General features: G+C 38.0%; 1 protein-coding gene across 1 annotated transcript in view; it reads left to right on the top strand.

Moving 5' to 3' along the window:
• LOC130563992 (peripheral-type benzodiazepine receptor-associated protein 1-like) overlaps positions 1 to 17,763 on the top strand; it is a gene marked incomplete at both ends in the record, with an annotated part of 56,649 nt that overhangs the window by 11,458 nt on the left and 27,428 nt on the right. The window contains 2 exons of the mRNA XM_057349846.1: positions 16,080 to 16,187; positions 17,351 to 17,479. Of these exons, the coding sequence (XP_057205829.1) occupies positions 16,080 to 16,187; positions 17,351 to 17,479 (237 nt within the window). The remainder of the gene's footprint in view (positions 1 to 16,079; positions 16,188 to 17,350; positions 17,480 to 17,763) is intronic.

Here is a 17,763-nt window from a genome sequence, read left to right as displayed (position 1 = left end):
AGAGAGAGAGAGGAGAGAGAGAGAGAGAGAGAGAGAGAGAGAGAGAGAGAGAGAGAGAGAGAGAGAGAGAGAGAGAGAGAGAGAGAGAGAGAGAGAGAGAGAGAGAGAGAGAGAGAGAGAGAGAGAGAGAGAGAGAGAGAGAGAGAGAGAGAGAGAGAGAGAGAGAGAGAGAGAGAGAGAGAGAGAGAGAGAGAGAGAGAGAGAGAGAGAGAGAGAGAGAGAGAGAGAGAGAGAGAGAGAGAGAGAGAGAGAGAGAGAGAGAGAGAGAGAGAGAGAGAGAGAGAGAGAGAGAGAGAGAGAGAGAGAGAGAGAGAGAGAGAGAGAGAGAGAGAGAGAGAGAGAGAGAGAGAGAGAGAGAGAGAGAGAAGGAGGAGGAGGAAGACTCTCTCTCTCTCTCTCTCTCTCTCTCTCTCTCTCGCCGTCTCAATCGCTCTCTCGATCGCTCTCTCTGCCAGCAGATCTTTAGCAGTGTTTCAGGGTCCGGATGGGGTCTTAAAATGCAGGGGCAGGAGACACAGCGTGGGGTGTGTGTGACTTCTTATAAGCATTAGCAAGTGTAATAATGAGCTTTTGCATGTCTTTTTCCCCACTAGATTCAGGTTTATCATAGTGAGGAAATGGAGCGGAGATATACGGACAAGTCTTGCTTCTTTTTCTAAACCTCTTGTGAACAGCTTGATTTGTGTGTGGTTACGTCTTTAATTTATAGTGAAACGGGGTTCTGTTAGATTTTAAAAGGCTTTGAAGTGTATTTGATCAGTTTGAGGTAATATTAAAGGCCTGTATGTTTTGATGTAACGCCTCGGGCCACGCGTAAATAGACCGCTCTCTTTCTTTCTCCTCTTCACCTCATTTTACCTTCAGACTCTAATTTTTGTCCCTCATAAACATGCAGTCTTTAAAGGAGTCCTTCTACGTTGTCTTCTTTGTCTTCCCTTGTCAGATGGCCAGAAACCTGCTGTCTGTACAGCATGGTCAAGGTGAATCTTTAGCACTTTAAATCTTGAATTGTGATATTCTAGAACAAAGTGTGATCTTACAGTGTCTCGTGTAACCAGCATGTTTTATTGAAATCTAGTTTTGCATTTGGGAATCTTTACATTTACTGCAGAAGAATGTTTCAGCATTTCTTAAAAATGGTTTTTTAGCTGTTACAAAAGATCAATAAGGTCAGAATAGAAGAAAGTATTTGACATCACGAGCGATCGTGTTATCTGATTACTGAAGTCCTGAACTGAAATACACCTCTGTTTGTGTGTGCACGCGCGTGCGTGCGTGTGTGTGTGTCTGAGTGTGTGTATTGATCTGGGTTTTCTTTTCACACTGTGATTCTCCTGGAGCTCTTGGAGTAGATTGATTTCAGCTTTCCCAAAAACGCAGTAGTTGTCTTTTAAATTCTCTTTCAGTCTTTTTGACACAAACGATTTTAGAGCAATTTAAAGCACGCATCTCCTTCACCATTATCTGTATTTTCACTCAGCAGCTGTCATGTTTTTCAGATTTGACGGACTTCAGATTTTGATCAGGACTGAATCAATGTTATGTTTGACTGTGTTAGCCATGAATTGTATTTAAGGTTATCACATACATTTTTTTAAAAACTTTTCCTAAATACATGTACAAATATTACTGTTGTTTAAAAGTGAATATGAACTGGTTTTCTTTGCAGTATTTGAGGTCTGAAACAACACAGAGCATCTTTTCTGTTATTTTGACCTGTTTTTCCAGTTCTCATTTTCTGCAGATAAATGCAAATAAAAACAATATTTTTAATTGAAATTTGGTAAAAAAGTATTGTTAGTATTTCGCAGAATGAAACAAAAATGATAACTAGTATAAATAGTACATTTGAAATGAATGCTCTCTTAATTCTTTCCACGGCTATATATATATAGACAGACTGAATGTGGTCACCTTAATTCAGGATGGATAGTACACAGATTCCCAGGAAGTAGTTGGTATTAGTTGATATTATAAAGATGTTCTCCTGTTTGTTGTTTTGATGTTTTTACATGTATCTGATGCGACTGGTTTACTGCAGCGCTCTGAGAAACTGCAGTGACCCACATTACTCTGCATCACAGTCGCAAGACCAGTGGAGCGATGCTTCAAAGCTCTGCTTTCATCCAGGTGTGTGCGTGACTCTGTGTGGTATTTTTATCCTCTGTTGTTCCACTGCCCTGTCAGTCGTACTTCATGCTGTTATAGATACGCAGCCTGGTTGTAAGTCATCAAAGCTCAGCAGGTTTTTCCGGCTCTCTCACTTCAGAACACATACATGCTCAGTCATCAGACAACCCCAAAAACATTGCCCCCCTCCATCCCACCTCTGTATCCCCCACAAAAGGGCTTTTAAATTTGGGGAAGTGAACTGTCAGAGCAGATCTGAGCGTGACCCAGAAGCCCACCTCTGACTGTCTGATGTGCTTTGGGAGAATCCCTTGTGTGTTGATATCTGACTTCAGACCAGTCGACTGCATCCTCTCCCCATTTGGGAACGCATTGGATGAGTTTTGAAGGAAAATTTCCATAACTTTGATTAGGACTCCAAACGTTTCCCCCGAATGCTTTAAAAGCCCACAGAGCACAACAAAGAGAATTCTGATGAGTCAGACTGAACCTCAAGAGAAATGTCTGGCTCATAGTTTACCTCATATTTGAAAGAAAGAAAGGAAATAGGTTTTGTTGGGAAGTGAAACCAGATTTAAGGATAATTGAGAATTATTTGGATCCTTCCAAGTTCTCCAAACTGTATTCTATTTTAAGTTTTAATGAATTACTTTGTTTTTGACTGTGAGAATTATAATTCTTTATTTTTATTTAATACTGTATTTCATTGTAGTAATAAGGATTTTTTTTACGTTATAGTAATGAGAATCTGTAAGGGCGTTATAAAGTAAGTTAAAATGAACTGTTTTGTTTTGTCAGTTTGTATAAAAGCTTCTGCTAAATAACTAAATGTAAATGTAAGTTTGTCATGAAAATAATGTCAAAATGCAATAAATAAATAAGACATTTTAAAGTATCCTAAATAAAACTTCATTTTGGCTTTTTCTGAATATTTCAATATTGAAAGAGTTTATTTGCAAAAAACACATAACTCTGTTTTTTTAAATGTTCAAAAATAAGTTTTTTTGTGTTAGGATGTTTTTATTGTATTAATAAGCTGTATTTGTTTAGTTATTATTAATTAATCAAAACAACCCAAATGCATTTTGATCGATCTAACTTGGAATGCACAATAAAAAAACATGATTTTTGAGTTATTTTATTAGTTATCTGTTTTTGTAAATGAACTCTTGTTTTTTAGGCGTTCGTGACATCATTTATTGATTTACTTGATAATTTGTCTTCACTCTTATATATTGGGCTCATTCAGGCTCACACTGCACTCCTATATACATTTATTTACATGTTAACAATAGTTCAAATGAAGAGTTTGGTTCCAAAATGAGATGACTCCGTTTTTACAATTTTTCAAAAATCGTGTTTTTCATTATGTTATCATGTTTTTATTGTGTTAGTTAGCTGTATTTTTTTGTTGTTGAGTTATAATGGCTTAAATCAAAACAAACCAACTGCAGTATGATTGATATTAATTGCAATGCACAATAAAAAACATGATTTTTGAAAAATTTTAAAAACTGAGTTATCAAATTTTGAAAACGAACTCTTCGTTCAAATACTTCAGATCATTATATTTCTATAAAGTTATTGTGTTGTATAATTTTAACACACAGTTATCTCAATGTGATCAAAACATCATCTAACAGACTAAAGGAAATCATGCGAGAGAGATTGAAAGTAATCTATCCAGCGTCAGGGAGGGGTGTAGTAGTCGGTGATACCCCCTAACCGTGGGGGCAGCCCTGATACACACACAAACTCATCATACGCTATTTAAGCTCTTCTCATTAATGAAAAAATCACACAGCTTAATTCTTTTCAAGAGAGATCAAAGAGCTTGTAGCATTATTTATTTATTTATTTATTTACAAGGCACCTCAGAATGCAGCGTATGCATATTAAAGACGCCTCGCTGTGGTGTACTTATCCCTCGATGATCTCTGTCCCTCTCTCGCTCTTTATTTTTTTCTTTCTGTCTCCTGCACTCTTTTCTGTCACTTGTTTACCGTGCAGTGAATCCAGGCGTCTGAAATGTTAAAAATAATGTTTTTGTAGAGCGACACACTGGATCGTGTGAAACACTTTGAACATCACAGGGAGAATAAATCGTGTATTTCTGGAAACATCCACACTGCAGATAAATGCGTTTGTCAGTCGTTCTGAATGATTCATCCTGTTGTGCATGCTGTTATTCATAAGAACATCTGTGGTTCTTCTTACAGCTGTGAGATGCCAAAGCATCGCTATGGTTATTATTGTTTAGCATCTTGAGTGTGTCCTGTATTCTGTACACAGATCAGTAGATTCACTCCCACATTCCTGAATTAAAAAAACCTCAGAATCAATATGAAATGGTTTTTACAATCCATTTGACCGCATCATGTGATGTATTTCCAAGTCAAACAGGACATGCAATGGGAGTAATTTTATTTTAACAGAATGGAGCACATTTTAGGTGTCGGCTAAATATAGGTGGACATTTTGGGCAGATACGTGTATACCGTGTCCTGTAGTGTGACATAGCAAAAATTGAAAACAAATTATTAATATTTATATGTATAATATACATATAACAATGAATATAAATCTCTCTTATGCTAGTTTTTTTCCTACGTGTTTTCTGTCACACCATAGGACACATTTATTTGTTAACTACCTTAATATGAAAAGTTAGAAGGACCAGGTTTGATTTCATTTGCTTTTTAATGTGGAGACGGAGAACGTGAACTCTCTTAGAAGTCTTGCGGGGGTCATGCGGCACAGCTTCTGAATGCAGATCGTTGTCTTTGTGAAGTTTATTTTTCACTTCAGGCCGTCAAGTCACTGTTGATGTATTTAATGGGTGTGTCCATCTGTATTTGAATGGTTCACGAGGGATTACCTGAGACCTGATGACCTTCACCACAAAGACTGATGATGTCAAGAAGAGAAACCATATCTCACAATGCATAACACCTTTAGCTGATGTTCGGATCATATTGTAGGACAAATCAGGTTGGCCATTGTTCTTCAAAGAAGATGAACTCTTTGAGCAGTTGTGCTTTTGTACAGTAGTCAACAAGGAGACAGTGTTTAAAGTTGCATTCACACAATAGTTGTTTATGGGGTGTCTGTGTCTAGTTTATTTAGAATATTGTAAAGTTGAATTTATGATCATTTGAATCAGAAGAACTTGTAGTTATGTCTGTTTAAACAGTACATGATGTGTGGGTGATCCTTGGATTAATGGATATTGTTATATTAAAAATGCAAAGGGATGTTTCATCCTAAAGTAAAACGTTCTATCGTAATTTAATCATCCTTATTTCATTAAAAAACCTTTGTGATCTACTTCTGCAGAACATAAAAAGATATTTTGAGAAATGTGGTTTTGTGCCCATCAATGGGGGTCAATTTTGTTTTGGTCACCAACATTCTTAAAAAGGTCTTCTTTTGTGTTTTGCAGACGAAAGAAAGTCATACAGATTTGCAATGACATGAGGATGAGTAAATGATGAAATTTATTTTTCGGTCCTTTTTACACGTTTAATGCGTCAGTGTTATATTTACTGTTAACAAGATTTTTGCTTTTTTTTCATATTAAGGGGTGACTGATGTGTTATGAGTGTGATGTGATGAGGGTCGATGAGAAGGTGGGTCAAGATGGATCACCTGACCTCTTGGTTTTGTCACTCTCATTTTCTTTATTCTTGATCTCTGACCTCACATGAGCCACCAATATCCTTACTAGACAAGAAGGCACACACGCACGAGAGGCGGAGAGAATTCAATTGGGAAAGCCAGTTTGGTGACAATAGCGCCATCCGTTGAAGAATGTGTTGTGTCTGCGACCGTCCTGCCGTGACGCTGTCTGATTGGTTATGCGTCTCGTGTAGTGCATGAGTGGAATTTTATATAATCACATTGTGAGACAGAATACACACTCGGGTCGTAATGTAGCGTCAACATGTGGATACTCTGCCCACCCGTGACCCATAAAAGGTCATTATAGGGTGTAAGTTGATGAAACTCTTAAATTAATCTGGTCTATTATGGCTGTAGTGGGAATACGTGTTAGTAGTAAGCAGATGAGAAAAACCGCCGCTGCTATCATCTCACCGTAGACTCATGGGTAATATGTTGTTGGCTTGTGTCTGCTGGTTGGCACTGTGCCTGCGCAGGCGGTGATTATTAATCAGAGGTTTGCGTTCGTGCTGTCCGTTGGGGAAGATTAAATGCTCGAATATTCTCCGCGTTTGTTAAGTTATTGAGACGAACCCCCCATTTTCTGTTTCTTAAACAATCGTGAAGCATCTTTGCTGGGATTTTGCCAGCGTTTCATGTACAAATGTTGTTAAATTAATTTCAGTGGCTGTATGTAGCTTTGTCTTTATCTGTCTCTCTCTGTCCCATTAGAGGCTCATTTAACCCCACATTAATTCAGACGGTGCTGCTGGGACTCCCATAATGCATCAGTATTCTGTAAAGATTGTTCACATCTGTGCTGACCGCCTGTACTGAGACTCAGGATCTTGCTGTGACATTTGGTGATATTTCTCTCCTACACGCGGACCGTACACACAGTAATGGGCAATAATGGTATTCTCAAAGGAATTGCACAATAAGACCAGACACAGATGGTCAATGAGTTCTGCCTCTTTGTTATTTGCACAGGTTAGAGTTAAGAGTTGATTTTTCTAATAAAGATGTTTGTATTGTACAGTTTGTTGTTTCATACTTTTTGAAATGAAGTAAGCTGAATTCTGTTCCTACCCCCAGCAAAAGCAATCTCAGTATTCATAAACCGTGGTAAAACCAACTCGCTGTTTGTGAGACGGTTGAGTTGCAGTCATTTGGTCCTCAGACGCTTTCAGAGGGGTTGGAGCAGAAATACATCTCATCATTATAAATGTAAATACATCTCATCATTATAAATGTAAATACATCTCATCATTATAAATGTAAATACATCTCATCATTATAAATGTAAATACATCAGCCGTGGGTCTGACAGCGTTTGAAGGATGATGATGATGATGGTGTCGTTGTTGGCAGTCTCTTTGTTGACAGTGATGAAGGAGTCTGGTATGTGTGATTGACAGCTCCGTGGGCGTCACAACTGCTGAGAACTGATACATTTTGGGAAATGACACGCTCCTGTGTAAATGGAGCTATTTGTGTGATCTGCTTTATTTTGGTTCAGCAGGGGTCGTCTTTATTAGATTAAAGGACCGAACTTGTCCATGTGAATTCCTTACAGTATATTGATCGCAGGTTCTAGCGAAATACTTTGGTTACCGAGGTTATTGTTGCAACAGTAAAATGAAATAAGTGAAATAATTGTCATTTCTTGATCTGTTGATCTGTTAAGAGCCGCAGCTGTGAATAATGACTCGCATCAGTTACTGTATCATTACTTCATTATTTAGGTTAGGAAATGTAAGAAATCCCTCAAAAGAGCTCTCAAAAAGAGGTGAAGGGCAAACGGGGTGTGGGGTTGCGGTTAAATATCAGAGCTGCTGTTGGTTTGATGACCTGTGTCTTTAAACTATGTGCATAATATTTCAAGTTTCAAGTGTGCTTTCATGTCACACTTTTCACGTGTCGCCTGCCACGCTACTGTCACATACTGTATATATGAGTCATTGAAATTCATCTGTATGTCCAGCTGTGACGGTGACATTAACCTCTCAGTGTGGGTGATGTCCGGGGTTCTCTGACATATGTGCGTGTGAATCAGCCGGGGGTCTGGGGTCAGCATATGTGTGCGAGATGGGTTTAGACAGACCATGAAAGATAGAAATAGACTTGGTTTGGTTTGTGACAGCCGTCAGACTGCTCATGTCTTGCCAACAGCTTCAGCTCTGCTTATTGTGAATTGGCGATTATTTATCGTTGGCATATCTCTGAGCATTTATGTAAAAGCGCACAGTGAACAATGCGTATATGCTCTTTCAAGAGAACACAAAGACCACCGAGTTCGTTGCTTGAACCGTGTGTGTGAATGCACGTGTATGAATGTGTGTGTGTCAGTGCAAATCAGTCATTATTTAAGAAGTGTCTGTGCTATTTGCTTTATATTTGCTTGTGATTATGATTCATGGACTGCAGTAATAACTAAATTATCGTCTGCTGTGCCCGGCGGTTGGATTTATTCGGTTTGATGGGGTCATACAGTACGTCATTCATTATCATAATATGGATTTGAATTCGGTTTAAAGAGCTTCTGGAGGAATGAGCCCGTTTATTTAAATCCACGATAACTTGGTGACCGGCCCACTGAACCTTTCATTTAACAAACTCTGCGTCAGTAGTGAATCGTGGTAAAGTACAATATTAAAAGAATAGTTAACCCAAAATAATAATCATGTACTTGCCCTTATTTATTGTGAGCCTGCTTTTATCAGTCATAGATTTCTGTGGTTTTAAAGGGTCAGAAGTGAAGTGTTTTGACATTCATTGCTGTTACTGTAAATGCATTCTGATGCAGCGAGTCAATAACAAAGTCTAAACATGTCATTATCACCAGTGACCTTCAGTTCCAGACAGACGTCTGTCATGTTTTGTTGTAGTCGCTCTTTGTGTCTGCTGCTCGCTTCAGTCTATAAATGTGAACGTGTGGTTTTAATAGTCTTTCTTTTGTGTGTTTGTTCATTTCTGCTTGTACAATTTTATTGTGAGTGACCAACAACACTGCGCTTCTTTCCATCCATACAGCAATGACTGACACCCGTCTGACTGTGTGTTTGTGTGTCAGAGGAGATGGTGTAATCTTGAGCTTTCTGAAGTTCATCCTCTTCAGTGTGAAGCATCATAAGTGCCTGAGGGAAGACAACAGATAAAGGGTGTGTGCGTGTGTGTGTGTGCGCGCGTGCATGTGTGTGTGTGTGTGCGCACGTGCTTGTATACATGGTTATTATGAGGACACAAATCTGTGTAATGACATGTGTATAACAACATAAACATGGTTTACGGGGACACTTCCTGTGTCCTCGTAAACTAAAATACTTAAAAACTAAAATATAAAAAACATACTAAATGATAATTTTTTAAAAAGAAAAAAAGACAAAGGTTTTATGTGATATTAGGGTTAGGGGTTAGGGTTAGGGAATAGAATATACAGTTTGTTCGGTATAAAAATCATTACGTCTATGGAGAGTCCTCGTAAACCACATATGCAAGTATGTGTGTGTGCGTGCGTGCGTGTGTGTGTGCGCGTGATGGGATGAAATGGGATGGAGAAATATCAGATGAGATGTCTTTGTTCTTATACACACACACACAGTCAGGTGACGGACGCCTCTGAATCCGTGACAGTCCTCAGGAGGGACGCCGGCAGCAGGGTCTTTCTTTATGACTTATAGATGAGTTTTGGGTGGCTGAGGTTTATTATCCCCCCAGTGCGGCTGTAACCCCTCTGCATCAATACTGCACGGCTTTCATTTCGTTTTATAGCTGGTGAGCTGCCTACCTAGACAGCATTTTATAGCATCATGCATCAATTACATGTGTGCATTAATTATTAAATTAAGCTGTTTCACACATCAGCTCTTGTGCTTGAGTGTTTCTTTGGTAAAAAGACCAAATGTACAGTAATACAGCACAGTTTGGAAATTGCTCTCAACCAGATTTTGTAATGAAATGGTTTAGTGGCTCAGAGATCTGACTGTTTGCGGAGGAGGATGATTTATTTTATTGTGTGTGGTGCGCGTTTGTACGGTGTGTGCGTGATGTTGAGGATTTTTCACTAGTCTCCTGGTTAAGCTGTTATTTCAAGTGCTGAAATGAATCATTTGTGCTAAATGTATAATTAAACTAAAAATATTCTAGTGTAATTTGACATAAGATAGTAAAGAGAGTTACAATTTCTGTATGAATTGTATAAATTTCTTTGTTCTGATGAACACAGAGAAATATATTTGGAAGAATGCTTATAACCAAACAGTTCTTGCATGGCCACCATTGATTACCATAGTAGGAAATTTTGCTTTCTCAATTTCTTCGTTCTGTTGAATACAACATTTTGAAGAATGTATGAAAGCAAACAGTTCTGGGGCACTTTTGACTACCATTGTCGTTTTTCCTACTATGGTAGTCCGTCGTGACCACTGTTTGGTTACAAGCATTCTTCCAAATATCTTTCTCTGTGTTCATCATTAATTTACAAAGAAATGTATACAGTTTGGAACAACTCAAGGGTGAGTAAACGATGACAGAATTTTTATTCTTAGGTAAACTGTCCCTTTAACTGGCTAAAAACAAACAAACAAAGAAGATAAATCTCTCTTATGCTACTTTATATAAATATTCATAATATAAAATATATAAAAAATGTAAAAAATATATATATAAAATACTTTTTTTTACATTTACATTACATTTAATACATTTTTGCTATGTCACACCAAAGGACACATGCCAAATATATTTCTGAACTACCCATATTCTGTTTCATTTTTTAAATACTATGCAAAACAGTATGTATAATGCAGTGGAGATCCGTGACTCCTCTTCCGGGGAAGCAGTAATGCGAAGCTCGACAAAACATGTATTTAGCCCGTCATGTGTGTGTCACGTCATGTCAAAATACGTGCCGGCTGCAGACGCGTCGAAAGGGTTTTTAATAAAAGAGACGCTCGCGTTTGCTAGATACTCGCTTAGTCTCGTGTGTAATCAGAGTTAAGTGTTAACGTAGTGTCTTCTGAACGCGAGCGTCTCTTCTATCATAAACCCTTTCGACGCATCTGCAGCAGGCACGTATTTTGACATGATGCGTGATGCACATAGGTTAACGTGAAGCGCTGAACACGTATTTTGAATTCCTGCTTCCCCTGAAGAGGAGGCACCGATCGCCACTGGTTTAATGGGTACTTCACTGCATTGCATGCGTCACAATCCCAGTCTGTGTTCCCCTGTTATTTTGGACTTTTATGTTACTTCCTGTTGCGTGCCATGTTTGTAGTCCTTTGTAGTTTTTCTTGTTAATTAGTTTTCCCAGGTGCTTCTTGTTTCCTTTGTTACCCCAGTGTATTTAAACCCTTGTGTTTCCTTTGTCTGGTGTCGGTCTTTGTTTTAGGCTTCGTTCAGTGTATGGATTACCTTGGTTTGTAATTTGTCCTGGATTATTTCATTTAACGTTTTACTGCACGTGGATCCGCTTCCTGCCTGGATTACTTGCGATGTTACAGCATGTTTAATTCATGAGTGATCAACATTGCATTTTACGCTTTGCATAATACAGTTTTGTGCAATAATATCTTTTCTCATGAAATAATGAGTCCGATAACATCACAATGCATTGTGGGATGAGATATATTAACAGTTTGTTCTGCACAAAATAGTACATTAGACGTATAGGCATACAATGCATTCTGTTAATTGTTTTCTAGTGCTTCTTTTCACTTGTTAAAATCTAATCTAAAGCACTGACTGTATTGTTTTACAGTTGATAAAATCTGAGGACATGTGTAAACAATATGAGCATTTCTGAAGTACACATTATTCTGTATGAGAAAAAAATCCTCTGTCTTTCTCTTCTGTTGTGTAATGTAGTTTAGTTTTACTGTCACATCACGGTCGGAACAAGAGACCATTACTAGGACATCCATATATATTTCTTTTATGTTTGAAGGGCATGTTTTCAGCATTAAATAATAACAGGACGTCTTTAAAGTCAGGATAGGCTTTATTGGGCTTCCTCAAATTCAATCACTCTTTTAAATGAATTAAATTCTTCAGTGTTCAGACATTTCTTTTGTTCAGACGATTGTGTGGTGCCTGCGTCTCTTCAGATCTCACCATCTCATTCGCCCACAGGAGAAGAGCTCCACTCCAGATCCAATTTAGATGGAGAAATGAAATTTCTCTCCTTCCAGCCAACTGAAGGCATTCTGACGGTCCGGATGTGGAATACCGTCCTTGATAGGAATTCCCTCGAGGGGAGGGGGGGATTCTGGAGTTTCTAGGAAAAATCCATGATGATGATGATGGATCAAAACACGCCGCGACTCATTGTTATGCAGATGTGAGAATTGTTGACATGGGGGTTTTGATCCGTAGACGCTCGCTCAGACTGTAATATGTAATCCTAATTTATATTCTGCCGCTTTAGACGGATGCTGTGTGGCCATTAAATGGCAGTGAAATATAAGGACGTGTTTTGCTTGAGTAGAGACATTTTGAGTCGGTGATGAATATAAAGAGCTCTGTTGTCTGCTCATAGGACATGTGTGGTCTTATCGTAACCGTGCACGACTGTCTATCAAATTACAACCATATATCATTATGAGGTGTCCATGAACACATTAGTGTACATTAGCATGTACAGCTGCGGAAAAATTAAGAGACCATTTCAAAATTATTTCCGGTTTTATGAATTTACTACTGTAATTATAGGTATGTCTTTAGGTAAAATTGTCTATTTTGTTTCATTCAATGAACTACTAACAAAATTTCTCCCAAAATCAAATAAAAATATTGTGTCTATTTGCATGTACTGTATTTGCAGAAAATGAAAACAGGTGAAAATAACAGAAAAGGTTCTCTGTATTTTTTGAGACCACAAATACTGCAAAGAAACCAATATTCACTTTTAAGCAATACAACAGTAATAATGTATTTAGGAAATGTTCCAAAATGATTTTTATGCAACAATCTCAGTTTTTTACAGTTTAGTTTAATGTTTATATTGACATTTATTCATTTGGCAGACGCTTTTTTTTTTTAAACACTGACTGTAAACTACAAACAACAGCAATAATAGTGATCCTAGACGTACCAGAAGCAGCAAACTTTCTTCTTATTCAGTTTCTTTTTTAGAAGACAGAAACAGAAAGTACAACTTCAGCTTAATGAGCCTGCACAAAAACCCACTGAAATAATTCATCTGTTTCAAGAAGCCACTGTAATAAAGAAGTTGGATTCTTGCGTCTTTGTGTTTTGTAAAGTCTGAAGCGTACAGGACGTCTCTGTAGAGTTTTATTGTTCTGTGAGCAGACGGTCTGCTCTGTGTTTCTCATCTCTGGGGTCTGATGTCGGCAGCTCGGCTGTAAAACGCTGAGGTGTGTGTTTTCCTGTGACCCGAGACCCGTTCATATTTCCTGTAATTTAAGAAGAGAAGAGAAGAGAAAGAGTGTGCGTGTTCCTGATGTCGCTGTTGGTATGAAGCTATTGTGGTGTAGTTGTTTTTTATAAGTTAAAGGAGTGATGTGGAGATTTTTGCGGCATCTAGTGGTGAGGGTGAGAATTACAACCAATGGCTCCCTCCACCCCTCCCTTTCGAAGCACTACGGCAGCTCTCACAGGACAAAGATGTCGTTACGTTTTCGCTTCTTTGCTTTTCTTCTCCTTCTTTTCAACAAGGAGATAACATATTTACAAAACGCGCTCTGTAGAGCATTTTGTCCGTTTAGGGCCACTGTAGAAACGACATGGCGAATCCCATGTAAGGGGACCCACGGTGTATTTACATAGAAATAGGTCATTCTAAGGTAATAAAAACACCTCTCAAGACATAGTTATTGCATTTCTGTCAATAGATCCTCCAAAAATTACACACTGGACCTTTAAGCATCACCATTACAGTTACTCATAGTGTAAGACTGGTTATTTCATTGCGTTTCATTTATTAGCTCCACATTTTGCCGTCATTTCATACTGTTCGCTTCTTTAATCATGAGTATTTGATCATTTATACCATCAAGCGTGGTGAGTCACGCACAATATGCTGCAATTATGAGCCCAGATTCACTCAGACAGACTTTTGTTAGAGTTCTGGCTGCGTAATTTACTTCCCATAGAGTTCTTGGCTGACATGGTGTAATTTGTTAATGGCGCGGAGTCTTTGTTTCAGTAACCCCGGAGGCCGACACACTGTTACAAAAGAGCCCCGAAGCATTTGCGTGTAGATGAGGAGACAGTTTTAACTGAGCTGAGAACAGTTCCACCTGTGTCGCTGGGGTCACCATGTGTTTCATTCATTACGTGTTTGTTAATGTTATTTCCCCAGAGAAACAAACTCGATGGCCTTTAGCTGAAATGGACCATGCTGGCTTCAAAACAGCATCGCCATGGAAACCGCTTCCGGGCTGGTCGCTGGGTCAGGGTGTGTTTGGAAACAGCACGCAGTCAACAATTATCTCTGTTTGCATCTACGTTGATTAGAGAGCGAGAGAGAAAGAGAGAGAGAATGATGTCTCTGTGTGTGTTTCTGAAAGTAACAACAAATTCATACGTGTTAGATTATCAGCTGTAATTGTTAATATGGACTGTTACAATTAATATGACCTAGCTACAGTAGATATCTCTCTTGAGGGGTCCTTTTGTCTACATTATTCTGACCAAATCAAATGAAGGCGTACTTGCAGATGACAAACCCCTGCTGACTCTCTTATGGTGGAAGTGAAAGTTAATAATAGAGATGAGTTTAATAGAGATTCTTGGCAGTGGCAAACAGCTCAGCCAATCAATAATCGGCACAAAAGGACGATGAGCATCCACCGCAAAAGCCTCAGTAATGAGAAGACATCAATCTTATCTAACAGTCCCGTAGAGGGATGACCCCGTCAATCATGTCACAGTTAAGTGAGCTACTGTAACCAATGCAGTTTGATTGTATAACCGAAGGTACATTTGATAGATCAAGAATCGGATGAAATATAATTTGAAACTGTTGTAAGAGTTGTTGTTTTTATTCTGTTAGATTTGTTTCAAATAAGAAAAAAGTATTAGCCAATTGAGTGAGAAAAGCAAGTTATATTTTTAATAGGACTATATTGTTGTTGTTTATTGTTGAATTCAAAAGAGACCGTGTACGTTAATAAACATCCATGGATGTAAATGTACCCAAATTTCATACACAAGAGCAATTCAAAGTGCTTTACATAAAATGATTGACAAAGAGAAATGAGACTTATCTTTAAAATGCAAATGATTTAAGATCACAAATATAACTTTAGATTTTAAGAAACAGTAAAACGGCAATAAAATAGAAATATAACAATATTAAAAGGGACCACTTCAGTGTTCACATTTTTAATTATACAGAAGCCATTTCTTAAAATTATACTTAAACAAATGAAATAATGTACGCTCTCTGATGGATTGTGGTATGGTTTCCACTGATGTGATGCTCTGAAAGAAAAAACATCTTTACTTCCTGTCTGTGTCATCGGAACTTCCTGTCTATCTGGCATCTTGACTGTTTGTCTGTGTCTTTTGAATATTTCGGCAACCGTTCCTGGTCATGTTGGAATTGGCTGCTTGCCTTTGTCCTTGAGGTTATGAAGATGGCGATGTGTGTATGTGTGAATGTGTCTGTCTGTCTATGTGTGCGTTTCTATGTAATGCTATCTAAATGTCATTCGCTTTATATTTGGCCACTCATCATTACACAAGCCCTTGATGATACAGCTACCTTAAGAACTATTCAAATGTACATCTTTTAATTGTCCGTCAGTGCCAAATGATTTCATACTGAAAGCAAAGAAGCCACCCCCTGCCCATTCCTGAAATGACACCAGCTGGCATTACAGGAATGAAAACCCACATGCTCGACTGCGGGCAGCAGTGTGTAAAATCAAAGCTGTCACCCTTTACACTCAGCCAGAGGGCCGAGGGTCTGAACTGAGGAGAAATGCAAAGCACATGACAAAAATACAGCGAAACGTTTTTAAACTAATGACTTCTGATGTTCATCTCGCAGACTATAAATCAGTTGGGTCTCAAGCCATATGGTGTATTAGATTTTTATTTGTTTTGTTTTCCGTACTTTGTATGAGCATTTTGTTTGTCATCAGAATTGTTGCTTTCCTCAGCATTCTGCTGTAGATCTGTCTGTCTTTTATTCTCTTGCTGTCTCAGCAGATGAATTAAGCCGAGACGATATAGACGCTGTGATAAATGTTTGGGGTCGAGCACTAATGGTTGCATGTGTTCATCCAGACTCACTTTCTTCTCCTGTATGTGTCCATCAGAGCGGCAGGGATTATGGTTTTCTCGTGCGGCAGAACTCGGAGCTTCTACGAGCTCTGGAGGAGACGGAGAAGACCTGCAACAACCTCAGAGAGGAGAACAAGATCCTGGTGAGTCCCTTTGTCACCGTGAACATCATCTGATTCTCTTAGCTCTTAGGATGGGCCAGGTTTATACATTTATATTTATAAAGGGATGATATCATTTTTATATATATATATTTATATATATATATATAGAAGTGTTATTTAATTGTTATTTAAGTGTTATACAATGACTATCCAATATATCTTATTAAAATGAAAACGTTTTGTGTCAGTTTGCAGATGAGCTTGTCAGATTTGTTGTCATTGTTGTTTAATATAGTTTTTAATAGCAGGCTTGTTTTAAGCCTAGATTATTGTGGTACATTCGGTATGTACATTATGTTTTCATCTGGGATGCTTTTTCCTATCTTGTATAATTAAGCACATGTCATTTTATTACTTTACTTTGATTTGCCTATGCGCCAAGTTCATCTTGAAGTGATAGTTCACCCAAAAATAAACATTCTGTCATCATTCACTCGCCCTCTTGTCATTTCAAACCTGTGTGACTTTCTATCTTCCGCAGAACACAACAGAAGATATTTTGAAAAATGTTTTTAACTGGACACCATTCACACGCATTGGTTTTGTGTCCATACAATAGAAGTGAATGGGGTCCGGTTACCGACTTTCTTTAAATATATCTTCTTTTGTGTTCTGCGGAAGTAAGAAAGTCATAAAGGTTTGAAATGACAAGAGGGCGAGGAAATGATGACCGAATTTTCATTTTTGGGTGAACTGTCAAGTTTATTTTTAAAGTGCTTTTCTCAGATTTGCATTGTTGCAAGGCAGCTGTACAGAAAACACAGTGTGGACGGAACAGAGAGCAAACAGGCATTAAATAAAGATATAATATAGAAATAAAAAAGATATAATCATGAAAAAGAACTTAAAAATTATAAAATACATTAAAGAATGTATTAAAGAATACATATGTAATAGTTTGTGTCAATGGAAGTTATTATGTTATTAATAATTATTAAAATGATAATGCAAGACATGAAAATAAAGTCAAAAATGTGTTCTGAATAACTTTGCTTTAATGAATATTACTGTCAGACATGCTGTTGGGACAGAAATGTGAAGATTGATCACATTAATGTCGTTAAACATTTCATTCTGTATTTCACTTGTGATCTGTCGTTGAGCCTCTCCAACTCTTGTTCTCTGTCTCTCTCTTTTCTCAGAGGAAGAGCAGTTCTCCAGAGACAGAGGAGAAGGTGAAGCGCTTGAGAAAGAAGAACACAGAACTCGCCATCATCGCCAAGCGTCTGGAAGAGAGAGCTCGCAAACTGCAGGAGGCCAACCTGAAAGTGGTGAGAAGTTATTCTGCACCTTTTTTTCCTTTTTTATATTGGACGAGTTTCTTGTGGATGTACTAACATTGGAATTTAACTATTTAAACAGGTTTCAGTTGTCAGTCCATAAAATGAGCATTCTACAGTCATCCCCATGTTTAGCAGAATGTTCACAATAAAAATTGGCCATTCATTGAAAGTACATGTCAACAGCATCATAAACACACACATATTCTCATGCAAGTCTTCTAAAACCATACAAGATCTAATTTAACAAGACTGTCAAATCAATATTCAAGTGC

This window comes from Triplophysa rosa, linkage group LG2 (genome assembly GCF_024868665.1).
Source record: "Triplophysa rosa linkage group LG2, Trosa_1v2, whole genome shotgun sequence".
Classification (NCBI taxonomy): domain Eukaryota; kingdom Metazoa; phylum Chordata; class Actinopteri; order Cypriniformes; family Nemacheilidae; genus Triplophysa; species Triplophysa rosa.
Note: the sequence above shows the minus strand (reverse complement) of the source record. Positions and strands in the feature narration are given on the sequence as shown.